At 46.3% G+C, this 12,405-nt stretch overlaps 2 protein-coding genes across 2 annotated transcripts; both read right to left on the bottom strand.

The window, feature by feature from the left end:
- Nucleotides 1-1,236: 1,236 nt before the first annotated feature.
- Nucleotides 1,237-2,254, bottom strand: LOC104584803 (E3 ubiquitin-protein ligase RNF181). Its single transcript, XM_010240493.3, has one exon. It carries the CDS (start codon nucleotides 2,020-2,022, stop codon nucleotides 1,471-1,473), a length of 552 nt encoding a protein of 183 aa, XP_010238795.1. The 5' UTR covers nucleotides 2,023-2,254; the 3' UTR covers nucleotides 1,237-1,470.
- Nucleotides 2,255-7,088: 4,834 nt separating this feature from the next.
- LOC100836072 (protein LURP-one-related 8) lies at nucleotides 7,089-8,231 on the bottom strand. Its single transcript, XM_003577079.4, has one exon. It carries the CDS (start codon nucleotides 8,154-8,156, stop codon nucleotides 7,455-7,457), a length of 702 nt encoding a protein of 233 aa, XP_003577127.1. The 5' UTR covers nucleotides 8,157-8,231; the 3' UTR covers nucleotides 7,089-7,454.
- Between the last annotated feature and the right edge of the window lie 4,174 nt (nucleotides 8,232-12,405).

Here is a 12,405-nt window from a genome sequence, read left to right as displayed (position 1 = left end):
TTGTCATTAAGGTTTGAAAATTTGCAAACCTGGAGTGTATATGCTGGCTCTTAGTTGCGGGATCAGATATGACATCTCCAAGCGCAGGAGGAGACTTGTTATATTTTGTGCTTCTTTGAGACGTTCTCCTTGGGTGTCACTTCTACACAAGCTTGTCTCTGATCTGGGAACCACAGAGGGTCTGATCTGTGTTTGTAGAACTTGACATGATTAGCTATAAAAACAGAGAAGATATATCTAGAAACCAATTCTTGGTGTACTTATATGCTTTGTTAGTAGAACTTGACTTATCTTTGATTCCTCAATGGCATTCTCGAAGCTACAGCAAAAGAAAACATGAAGAGGGTTATTGCATAGATGAATTGCCAACAAAACCATCGGACGGAAGTTAATTAATGAAGATTTGAGGTTCGCAAGGGAGAAGTATACATAAGTAACATAACCAGCAGTTAGCTGAAGCATTTTGCAGGAACATAGTTTTCTAGCTTTAAATTTCCTTAAAGCCAAACACAAAGAAAAATATAATTCTACAAAATCTTGGGAGGAGTGAAAAAAAAGGTACACCAGCATTTAGAACAAACATAAATGGTTGGGAAAGCAAAGGTGACATTGCAAGCACAAATCACTAGCTACATCACTTATGTATTTTGAAAACAGAAGCTCCATTTGATAATTCCTTCTAGCATGTTGTTAGTTTCTTCACCAGAATTTGCTTGGCTTCTGCCAACTGCAATTGCCTGGTGTATTATTGGTGCAATTGTGTGTATTTCTGCTCTTTCTTTTATGCAAGGGAAGTTCTTCCAGCCACCTACAAGGTTTAACTAAATCTACATGATAACCCCCTCACACATTATAATAAAACAATGTGTTCCAGAGATATACATAGAAAGCAAGCAGAGCTAACTAACCAAACAAGGGTGAACCAGTACAAAGGGGAAAAACAAAACTAATCCAGGCACAGCAGCAAGTAATTAGAAATCACTACCAATTTATTAAGGGATTCAAAATAGCTGGAACCAGTCCCTGGCTATGATGAAAAGACACAAGATGGTGAAAACAGTCACTAAAATTGCACATCACCAGCTTGGTAACAGCTAAATCAACAAGTATTAAAAGAAGGACAAGAATTCCAACCGTAAGCTCCACATTTCAAAGATTTGTAATGGCATCGTAGTATTCAGCTGATTGCTCTGGAGGTATTTGAATGGGGTATTGCAATTTGTGGAAACAGAAACAAGCTGTGTAAACTGTAAACTCAATCCATCGATATTGTTGGTTTCCTTGTACATATGCAGGAAGTAGCTAGTGAAGAGCATACAGAGAGGGAGTTGACAGATAAAAATGCGATATTTGCTTCTACTTGCGCGTACCAGAAGGGGAGATAAACATGGACGAGAGTAATTTTGAGTCAAATTACAACGATTGCGGTCACTAATCCGATGAACAGAAACAGCGCAGGGCAGGCTGCGATCACAATGACTGGCTGTGTGGCTCAGTAGATGGACATTCTTCGGTTCCGTTCCCACCAGCTTGTTCAGATGTAGCTTCTTTCTCAACCATCACCAGCTCGTCGTCAGCGGACTTCGGGGGCATCGCAAAACGGCAGACTGGGCAGAGCCGGTTAACGAGGAGCCAGTCCCAGATGCAGCTCTGGTGGAAGGAGTGGGAGCAGGGCATCATCCTGAGTGCCTTTGCGCCGGCGCCGGCCACGAAATCCTCGAGGCAGACAGCGCAGTCCTGCTCCCTCGTCTCGCCCACCTCCGGCACCGGCATGTCCAGCATGGCCTTCTTGGAGGCCGGGTCGCTGTAGGCACGATGCGCATCGACGGCGTCATCGTCCCACTGCTCCCCATCTATGGCGGCCTCCGCGGATCGAGCCCGATCCCGCTCCTGCTCGACCCTCACTATGAAATCCCGGGAATACCGGTGACGAAGCGCTATCCACGGAGGATCCTCCTCGCCGTACCAGCCGCCGGCGCGGGAATCGTGACGGCGATCATCCTCCCTTGTTGCTGGTTCCATTGCCGGATCTGCCTGCCCCCTGCTAGCTGCTGCTCCAAGCCTAGCCGAGAGCCCGAATTGAAGACCAATCCAGCACACGCTTGACGGGAATCGATCAGGCACCCTGCGAGGCTGCCAGATTTATCGTCCGCTCCTGACCGACGTTGGCCAGGATTCGGACAAGGTGTTTGTGGGGGAGGAATCGGTGACCGCCGCCGCTGAGGGCTGAGGGCTGATGGACAGGAAAGAGGGTGTTTTTGGATCGGACTTTGCCTTGCCTGCTCCCATCTGTAGCTGGCCAACGGGCCAGCCCGGGCCCAGCATGGCACGGCCCAGGCCCGACAGGCCCGCTTCGTCGAAACCCCAGCCCGGGCACGGCACACAAGCCTGTCGGGCCGGCCCAGGCCCGTTTAGCACGATGGGCCGAAAAAACGGCTCGGTAGTGAATGCGTGCCGTCGCCGCCCCATGTGAGCCGCCACCCGTTTCGCCTACCGCCGCGCCCCTTTCGCCTCCCGACGAGCCCCGTGCGCCACCACCGCCGGAGACAGAGAGGGAGATCAGAGGAGGGATACCGAGAGCAAGAGAGAGGCGAGAGAGAGCAGAGATCTTCCAGAGAGACGAGCAACGGCCGATGGAGCGAGGCTGCGGCCTGCGAGGAATTGGGGAGTTAGGGCTCGGTTAAGAACGTGGCTCGATTTGGGGAATGGGGAGTTAGGGTTCGGTTGCCTCTCTTTTTTTTAAGCAATTAAGAGTTTCAGACCATGTAGTTAAAAACAATTTCGAAAAAAAAACTGATCACTAAGGCAAAGTGTCGTATGGGGTAAATGTTGAGCTTTATTAATAACTGTCCCGTTAAAAAACCTTCCACCACTAAGGAAGGAAAAAGAGTGCAGCGCTCGTCACAAATAGAAATGAATTCCGGTCCATCAAAAAAAAAAAAATTACAAAATGATAAGAAAATTACAATGACTAATCATCATACGACATGTTTGCGAACGAGTCGACCAATTCTGTGTTTTCGGCAGTGTGTTGGGCTCTATCTCTTGCAAGTTCCCCATCCTTGACGGTCATCAATGTTCTCGCCATATCCGGGGTCAGGCTTGTTCTTCTCTCCTCTAGTATCCTTCCGGCTAGACTGAAAGCTGACTCCGATGATACCATGGAGACGGGTACCGATAAGATATCCCATGCAAGCACGAAAAGCACCGGAACAGTAAGCTTGTGCTCATTCCACCACTGTAATATGTTGAACTCTTCATCCTCCACATGTGGGACCACGTCCATGTCAAGGAACTTGGCTAGCTCTCCACCACCTAAATGCACCTGCGGTGCTCTCGAAGAGTTTCCTGCAGAAGAGGAAGAAGAAGGACCACCCCATATTTTGCCGAAGAGACTACCTTTCTTCTTGCCTCCAGTTGGTGCCCTTGAAGGACGTTGTTGCCGAACTGATGTGCCATATTTTTCATCATACTTGTTGTAAACTTCATCAAGTTATCACGAACATCAGTGAAATAAGAAGCATAGCCGTACCCCACATTGAGGGTTAACATAGAGAGCACCCTACCAAATCCCTCAAGTTTAGCCCTAGGATCTAATATAAATGCAAAGGCATACAACAATGGAATTTCTCGCCAATATTTCATGTATTTAGTTTTCATGGCAACAATACATTGAGATAAAATTGCATCATTTTCATATGTTTTTAGATGCGCTGCAATATCTAAAATGTAATGCACAATCAGCGGAGATGTGGGATAATAAATCCCAGACAAAGCAACAGTTGCATCATAAAACGTCTCCAAAAACACAAAGAGTGCTTCGGCAATGTGCATCTCTGCTAAGATGATTTGCATTAACAAAATCATTGACATAATCTTTGTCCAGCAGAATGGCCTGAAGCATCAAATATGTAGATTTCCATCTAATATCCATGTCTAAACCAAACTTATGTGTTGTTACTCCTCTAGCAGTACAATAGTTTGCATACATAGCAACGCGTCCATTAGTAGCATTCATCCATGAAATTGCAATACGGATCGCATTTAGTTCATGGCTAACTCTTTTTAAAGCACATTTAGCAATAAGATTAATTATGTGACAATCACAATGTTGATGCAGTAAAAAAGATTCAGCATAATTGTTGAACACTGGAGTGAGGATATTCATTGCAGCGCTATTCGATGAAGCATTATCTAAAGTTACTGCAAATATCTTGTTGGTGAGTCCAAAATCTTCCACAACTTTGCATATAGCAGTAGCAATGTTCTCACCAGTATGTGACTCATCAATTAACTCGAATCCTATGATTCTTTTATTTAGTTCCCATTTTTTGTTCACATAATGAGCTACCACACTAATGTAGTCTTGTCTAGCCCTACCACTCAAGATATCAAATGTTAACGAGACCGAAAAAGTGCAACTAGTAAAATCATCTTTTATCTTCTTTAGACTCGTGTCGCATACTTTTTTCATGTCCCTACTCATGGTTTGTCTAGAAACTGGAATGAAATTAGGGTTGTGAGCACTTTTAATATATTGGACAAAACCAGGAGAATCACCAAATCCTAATGGTAAATCATTGCGAGCAATTAAACGACACAAAGCTTCTCTAGCATTTCAGGATTATAGGAGAAAGTGTGTACCGTCCCATCGGGGTTGTACCTGAGCGTGCTCTGTCGCTCCTTGGACTGACCATCCTTCTTGACGTGCCACCCGATTTGCCTCGCCAGATGGCCGGTTCCTGCGTTGGGCTTCATTGAGTACACATTGTCGCATCCAGCGTGGTTGCAGTTGGCCTTGTGCACCACGCTCCCGTCCGGCATCGTCACTTTCTGTTCGGTGAAGTGCTACTACACTGCCGAGGTCTTCTTGCGAGCCCTTTTGGCACTCGTGGTGGTCATGCTAGTGGATTGGGTTTAGTTATTTTGGGTATGAGATTGTTGTGTAGAGGGGAGCTCGGCATTGGCAGCGTCGATGAGAGGAGTTTGGGAGAAGTGTTCTTCGGAAATGTGAACACCGAAATCTCCAAGTGGGAAATTGTACATGGGAGAGGAGGGATTGTGAGTGTCATCAGCCATGTTTGAGTGTGAGAATTGAGAGGGATGTGCTGCCCTTTTTATAGCCAAAATTCGGGCAAATTCGGGCCCAAATAGGCCTCCAACGGCCAAATTTTTGAAAAAAAGGGGCAAAAAACGGCCCCTTAAGCTAAACAGGCCAAACGGCCCGTTTATAGGCCTGCCGGGCCGCGTCCTAGCCAACCGCAGCGGGCCACCTGCCCCGCTCCCCTCTCTCTCTCTGCTTCTGCCGCGTGCCCTCCTTTTCTCCATCGGTTTCTCCTGCGCGCTGGAGAGCTGACGTCTGACGAGATTACCCCGTCCAGCCGCGCGATTTTGAATTCCCCGGTCCCAACTCCCGATTTTGAAATCGCGCCCAGGCACAGGCAGCCCAATGCCCCGCTCCCCTCTGCCAATATCTGCTACCGGGCCACCGGGCCGTTTTTGAACTAAACAGGCCACCGGGCGCCTGCTGACTAAACAGGCCACGCTGGCTGACGGTCCACACGTTAAACGGGCCGTGCCGTGCCGGCCCGCGCGTGCTCGAGGCTGAGGCCCAGGCACGGCCCAAGGCGGGTCGCGGGCCGGCACAGCCCGTTTAACTCCGTGCCGGGCCCAGCACGTGACGGGCCAAGCACGCCGGGCTCGCGAGCTTTTTTTTGGCCCGGCCCGTTGGCCAGCTATACTCCCATCCATGCTCGGCGCCGAACGAATCAACGGTTCTGATTGCTGCATCCTCCGCCCCAGATCGGAAAGGACCGGTGATCGATTCGAAATATTTTGGATGTACTACGGTGTAGTACTGACTTTGTTGGTTGCATGTTTTGAAGAGTTGCTTCCAAAGCTGGGGCAGATATTGGAACATATTTGTTGGTTGCATGTTTGAGTATATGAGTAAATTACACTGACAATTCCATTTGTACTCCATATGAAATATTTTGTAGTAGTACTCCCGCCGTCCAACAACTTGGGACATATTAGGTTTCGATTAACCACAAATTACTTCATTAATATGTGACTAATGTGATCAAAATCATAACCATAAGCAAATATTATTAAATATAAATATTATGGGTATCAATTTTATGTTATATATTTATAGAGTAATTTGTGGTCAAAGGAAAGCTAATACGCCCCTGTTGTTGGACGGAGTAGTATTAAGATGTCGTTCAAAATTCTTGTTCCTCTATTGTTATGTCGCGCTGGGAATTCTGGTCAGGCAAACATCTGTTGGGGCATCCTGTGCTCCCCTACTGAATGTCTCAACCCACACACGTACTTTGTTCTCAGCCAAAATTGGTAAACTCAATTACTACCGTGCACATGCAGGCTGTGATTATCAATCTGTCACACGTGGTACTGGTGCTATTTCATGCATGTATAACCGTGAAATAAAACAGTAACAAAGAAAGGAATCTCATGTGATGGAAGTGGAACACATGCCGTTTGTTCTTCCAAGATCTCTCCAGCATGAGAATGGCCATACAGAGCCGAACTCCATATGAACCATGCATGCAGATGTGTGCCTGGCTGTCTTTGATCTTAGTACTCAAGAAAGAAACTACAGGTAACCAGATTAAAGCATGTGTCAGTAACAGCAGCCTGATCGAAACCGTGTGCGTGATTCGGTTGGATATCTGCATGCAGGTCGTTCCGCGACAAATTAATTAACCTGCATGTCCGATCGATCGATTGTTTGCTGACAAACCCAAACTTGCATGAAATCTTAATCTTGATTTGGGGAGATCAATTGAAGAGAGCTAGCTAGCTTCTTCTTAATTTGTCCCATACGTCGACATAACAATCGAGATTAATTAGCCTGAATAAACAGCAAGTGTTTGATAGGCACTGCCACTGACTGTCTTCTTTTAAGATAAAACCGTCTTCTTCAACGGTGCTGTTGCATTCATGCATGAACGCTCACTACCTAGTCCGAGTGTCCAGCTCCTCAAGTCAACATCTTTAATTTCATTATTAATTAGCAGATACTAATCCACTGACTGTCTTCTTTTAAGATAAGAAGGAACGATAGATTAGAGTAGAATCTAAAGCCAATTAACACTGGACCAAGTCTAGCAATGTTTGATATATAGGCAGTGCCACGCTCGCGCGCTAGCTAATTAGATTGAAGCTGATGGAAAAGGCGCAATTCCATGAGTAGCAAGTGTCGTTGAAATCACACATAATATTTGTATGTACACACACGAGAGGCTTTGCTTAATTTTTCTCCATCTGAATTAGCAAAACACACTCTACAGATGGGTCCTCTGTTTTAATTGCCCTTCCTGCTTTGCCGGCGCTCTGCACCTTAAAAACCGTGCTCACGCCGACAGGTGGGGCCTTGCGACTTTCCCCATCTCTGGGTCTCTGGGGCCGACAGGTCAGAGGCTTCTTCTCTGTTACGCCGACCATCTCCTGGGCAGCAGCGACGACGGACGGGACGAGCCGCCGGGGAACATCTGGTCGAGCGCGATGACGACGCCCATGGCCGTCGCCGCGCCCATGCCGCCCACCGCCGGCACCACGAGCCGGAACACGTCGTCCCCCACGACCGCCTCCTTCCGCCGGACCTCCGCCACCACCGCTCCTGCTGTCGTTCCTGATCCCCCGCGCACCGCCAGGCTCCGCCGCCCGTACGACCCCTCCACCACATAATCCCCTGCCTCGGCGCCGGCGGCGAGACGCGTCACGTGCGCCACAGCCTTGTCGGACGCGCCCCCACGGCGGCCATGGCAGCGCACGGAGAGGAGCGGCTTGGCAGATCCGGACCCGGATCCGGCGGCGGCGGCGTCGCCTTCGTAGATGACCCAGTGGGCGGGGCCGAGCAGCCTGGCCTTCCGGCGCACGGTGAGGAGCGGCTTCCCGGCGGCGTCCATGAGCACGACGTCCTCGCGGCGGCTGCGGCCGGAGGAGGAGCCGTAGGAGTCGACGCGGAAGGCGAGGTCGCCGGTGGCGGAGTCGTAGACGGTGAAGCCGTCGCAGTTGAACAGCAGCGACTTGCGCCACACCGTCAGCACCGTCGCCGGCCGCTCGCGTTCTTCCTCCTCGACGGCGACCCTGGCGGCGGCGGCGCCGCTGGCTTTCGGGTGCACCTTGGCCATCTGGCTGGATCTCTGGTGTGGAGGATGATCGATGGATTGAGGAAGCCGGAGAGAGGTGGAGAAGAGAATGGGGAAGGGGTGAGTGATTTATAGTACTCCTGGCCTCCTGGGCGATGGATGGAGCTAGCTGGAAGGAGGAATAGGAGCTGACGTGGAGCACCGGATGCATGCCTCCTCTAAGTGCCAATATACACTCTTTAGCTAATCCGAATTTTACCTTTTTTTTCCTCTCATTTTTTTTCGAGGGGGGAACTTTTTTCTCTCATGCACTCTCTGGATCTATTTCTTGCTCGACAACAATGCCAGTAGATTCTTCGATAGTTGTGTCACGGAAAGGGGCTATTTGCATGATTTTTATATCTCAATTCAATATAAAAAGATACAAAGGGTGTGACTATTTTTGAGTCGTCTGATTTTTAAGCAAATGGTCTTAATTCTAAGTTAACTTATCAGAATCATTGGATTAAGATGTGAGGACCATTCCTAGTCTCTCTTATCCCACTTGTGCTATCATTGGATTAAGATCTAACTGTCAAGCACGTCGAGTTATCTTTAACTAAAAAAAATCAGCAGACAATTTCTCAATAGCAAAAAATTATAGATACAGTAGCAGGAAAAGTTGATTAACCATACGGTAGATAGATAGACAAAAACGGGTGGGCCGGGCAAGCGATAGATTATGAGAATCATGTCCACGTCGATAACGAATGCAACCTTACGGAAAAGATGGTAGAGTTCTTTTCTTCTTCTGTTCAGTTGTTGTTAACTTATGCTAATGTATTGGATGGCCGGCTAGAAGGATGCAGGAATCAGGACAAAGCATATATAGGCGGGGCGGGAGTGCAAAGAACATATTCGTGGTCTAGCTATAGCTAGAGCCATTTGCACCGACCGACTAATTCGATCTCTCTCACTTTGTAAATCTTCTTCTCAAAGTAGCGTAGACTGTAGAGAACGTTGATGCGATATGGTTTTCATATAGTGGAATTGTGCGGCCGGCAGGGGAAACTAATTAAAGAGAAATTAAAGTTGTACTGCGTTTGCATATATATGCTTCTCCATGCCAAAGCAAGGGTCGTCAAACATCGCATCTACGTACGTATATAATTCCACCCGTCAATTTCTGAATCTAGCAAGCTAGTGGGTGTTGGTCGTGTATTTCCTTTAAATATTTTCTGGGCATATAGTTAATTAGTAATTTGTTGTTGATCACAGTGTATGCGTGACCGGCCTACATAATCCTTTCTACACAGAGCACAGCTCCTATGTCAGCTGGATGAATTCACTCACCTAAATTAAAGATTAAAGCTTAAATAGATGAATTCCGCTTAATTGCTTGAGAATTAATTTACTTTGATTCATTTTCCACTCCCCTAGACCCTTGATCAAAAAAAGTTTTTTGCTGACTGTCTACGAATAGGAGGAGAGATCAAGAATTAAAATGGGAAGACACTAAACGTGTTAATTTCTTCGAGTGGGCACTTGGCAGTGCCCTTTTGTTGGATAGCACGAGCAGAATTGCATGCGCGCGCCCCTGTAGTACGTGGTAGCGACCGAAGCTAGCGCGCGTGCCTAATTCGGATGATGATTGTTACGTACGGTCCATATCAACCATGGATAATCGAGCTAGCTTTCACTCCGACTCTTCCTATATATAGCTAGCTAGCCGGTTTCCTTGATCTCTGCTTTGGATCATATCCCTACTTGCACCAAGACCGACCTATCAAGAGCTAGATTGTGTGAAATTAATCATTGTGTGAATCATATCTATCTCGACAGGATATGTGTTTGGAAGTACACTGTGAATTACTCCATCGTCCTATATTAAGTGACGAAATATTATCTTTATTTTAACAAATTTGAGTCACTTAATATGTGACTGAGGGGGTAAATAGATATAGCCGATCGAGACGTGGACACAGTCGTCCGATCAACTATATGTGATTAAGGGCTAGGAAATTAAAGGTTGGATTTGGATGATGTCTACCAACGGAATAACAATAATTGACCTATGCATCAGTATGCATGCATATGCTACTTGAGCACGTACGTCGTTGTTGATCGATCGATACCTGCATGCATGCGTACTAGCTAGTGGTAGAAACTCCTGGTCGGCCGACATATCCAGCACGTAGCTGCTAGCTACTCATCTACTTGCAAATTATGATGATCCTGACTAGCCCAGCGCGCTTGTTGGTCCATATGATCGACGTGTACGTTTCCTGGTTAATGGTGTGGGGAACGAACATGAACACAACCGAACATATGCTCGATCAGTATATCGACCAGGTTTGATAGGCATATATGCTATCGAGTTAATACTGATCCAGACAAAGCTATTAATTATTCAGGGATATGCTATATATATGTATATATGCGCGGCAAGTTCCATTTGAATTGATTCAGATGAAATTATTCGATGGCATATCCGTTTCTGTATATATTCACCTCGAGGCAGTCAACTACATACACTAGCCAGTAGCTAGCATATTTATGTATATGCGCCCATTGGCTTTCATTTCTTCACTCAAGCGACAAATTAAGCACGTGGGAAGCTAGCTGTGACGAGCTCTAGGAGTGGTATCTAGCTTTTTGTCTGTTTCTGCCAAGTCAGCACTCAGATCGAGCTATAGCTAGCAAGCGATGCTAGCTTCCAACATACACGAATTTGATGTCATATCCTGCACATGCATTTCCATGAGTATATATGCATGCACACCATCGATATCTAGTTAATTTGGCACCGAAATTAATCCAGCTGCTAGCATGCATGTGGCCTCACATGGATTGGCCCCATGCATAAAAATGGAAGCAAGAGAAAGGAAAAAAAATATTGGTTCTGTTCAATACGTGGACGGCGTACGACTACGTTACGTGGTTCGATCAGCGTCAATTAATACAACTATATCGTGCATGCATGCATGTATCCCCCTCAAGAGAAGATTGAGTGTAGCTTAGCAATAATTAGATCGATGAGTAATAAAATAGCAAGGGGTGGCTACACAGTTTGAGGTCGATCTAGCTAGCTTTCCAATGACCCCATGTACAAGATTGAAATAACTAAGATATAGCTTTCCAGGGGAGTGGAATCAGGGAGTATATAACGAGAACGCGTTAGTATAGAACGGTAAAATTGTTTCTAGATCGTCAAAGATCGATCATGCATGCATCTCTAAGGTAGGTTAATTAATTTGCTTCCCCCAACATGCCACACATACCGAAATAGATATTTACATATAATCCTACCAGCTGTTCTTTTTTTTGCATGGGATGGTGGGAACAATACACAAAATTATAAGCACAGCTTAGTTCCTCTTTCTTTTTTTTTGCATGGGATGATGGGAACACACAAAATTAAGCAGAGCTTAGCTGTTGGCCCTCTGCATTGCAGACAAGGGGACAAGCAGTAGTGGCACTTAACACTCAAAGTTAAGCACAAACTAAATGCACTCTCCAATGTCCTTGCATGCATGAATGAGGCGCTTAACCATGCATGCAACCTTCTCTGCACTTTGCATTGTCGTCCAATTTATATGTGTGTGCACGGTATTAGAAAGTGGGAGCACACATGGGATCGATGTTTGGCTTTTTCTGCTGAGTCACACATGCATCCTCTCTGCTTGCTTCTTGTCCATATATTGCAAGAGACATTCATGCATGCACATTGCACAGCACTACGGCAGAGTGTAAGCTTGGGAGGGAGCACCCAGCGCTGTCACGCCCACTACTGTAGATTGTATAACATCTGAACACACACATACAGCGCCCATGTGCTTGACTAGCTTGATCAAGAAGTTTAAAACTCCTTTTCTGTTGTCATGATTGTTACTGCACATTTACCAACCAACCAATCCGGCCACAAAATTAGCTAGCCTTCTGCATGCCGCGTGTCACTGTGTATGGTTGGCAGCTCACATGCGTATGCTGTACACGTATAAGAACATTGTAGACATATATCGGTGCGTGTGTCTCTCTCTATATAGATTCGATTATTCACCCCGTTGAATTAATAGTAATTAATCCTATTTATATATTCTTTCATACACAAGCACTAGTGTATCTGGATATGCCTGGGCATCTAGTAGCTGCATGCCTAACTAGTGAGTGGATGGCGACTTTATACGCAGTGTCAAGTGGAAAATCTAAGCAGCATGCACAAATGCTGCTATTACAACTATTTCTTCCGTTTATAAATACTTGTCGTGGTTTGCAGTAGAACCACAACAAGTATTTAGAAACGGAAACTCAA

Source organism: Brachypodium distachyon, chromosome 4 (assembly GCF_000005505.3).
Source record: "Brachypodium distachyon strain Bd21 chromosome 4, Brachypodium_distachyon_v3.0, whole genome shotgun sequence".
Classification (NCBI taxonomy): domain Eukaryota; kingdom Viridiplantae; phylum Streptophyta; class Magnoliopsida; order Poales; family Poaceae; genus Brachypodium; species Brachypodium distachyon.
Note: the sequence above shows the minus strand (reverse complement) of the source record. Positions and strands in the feature narration are given on the sequence as shown.

Coding starts and splice junctions, on each gene's coding strand:
- LOC104584803 (XM_010240493.3), bottom strand. CDS start 2,022: ATGGAACCAGCAACAAGGGAGGATGATCGCCGTCACGATTCCCGCGCC.
- LOC100836072 (XM_003577079.4), bottom strand. CDS start 8,156: ATGGCCAAGGTGCACCCGAAAGCCAGCGGCGCCGCCGCCGCCAGGGTC.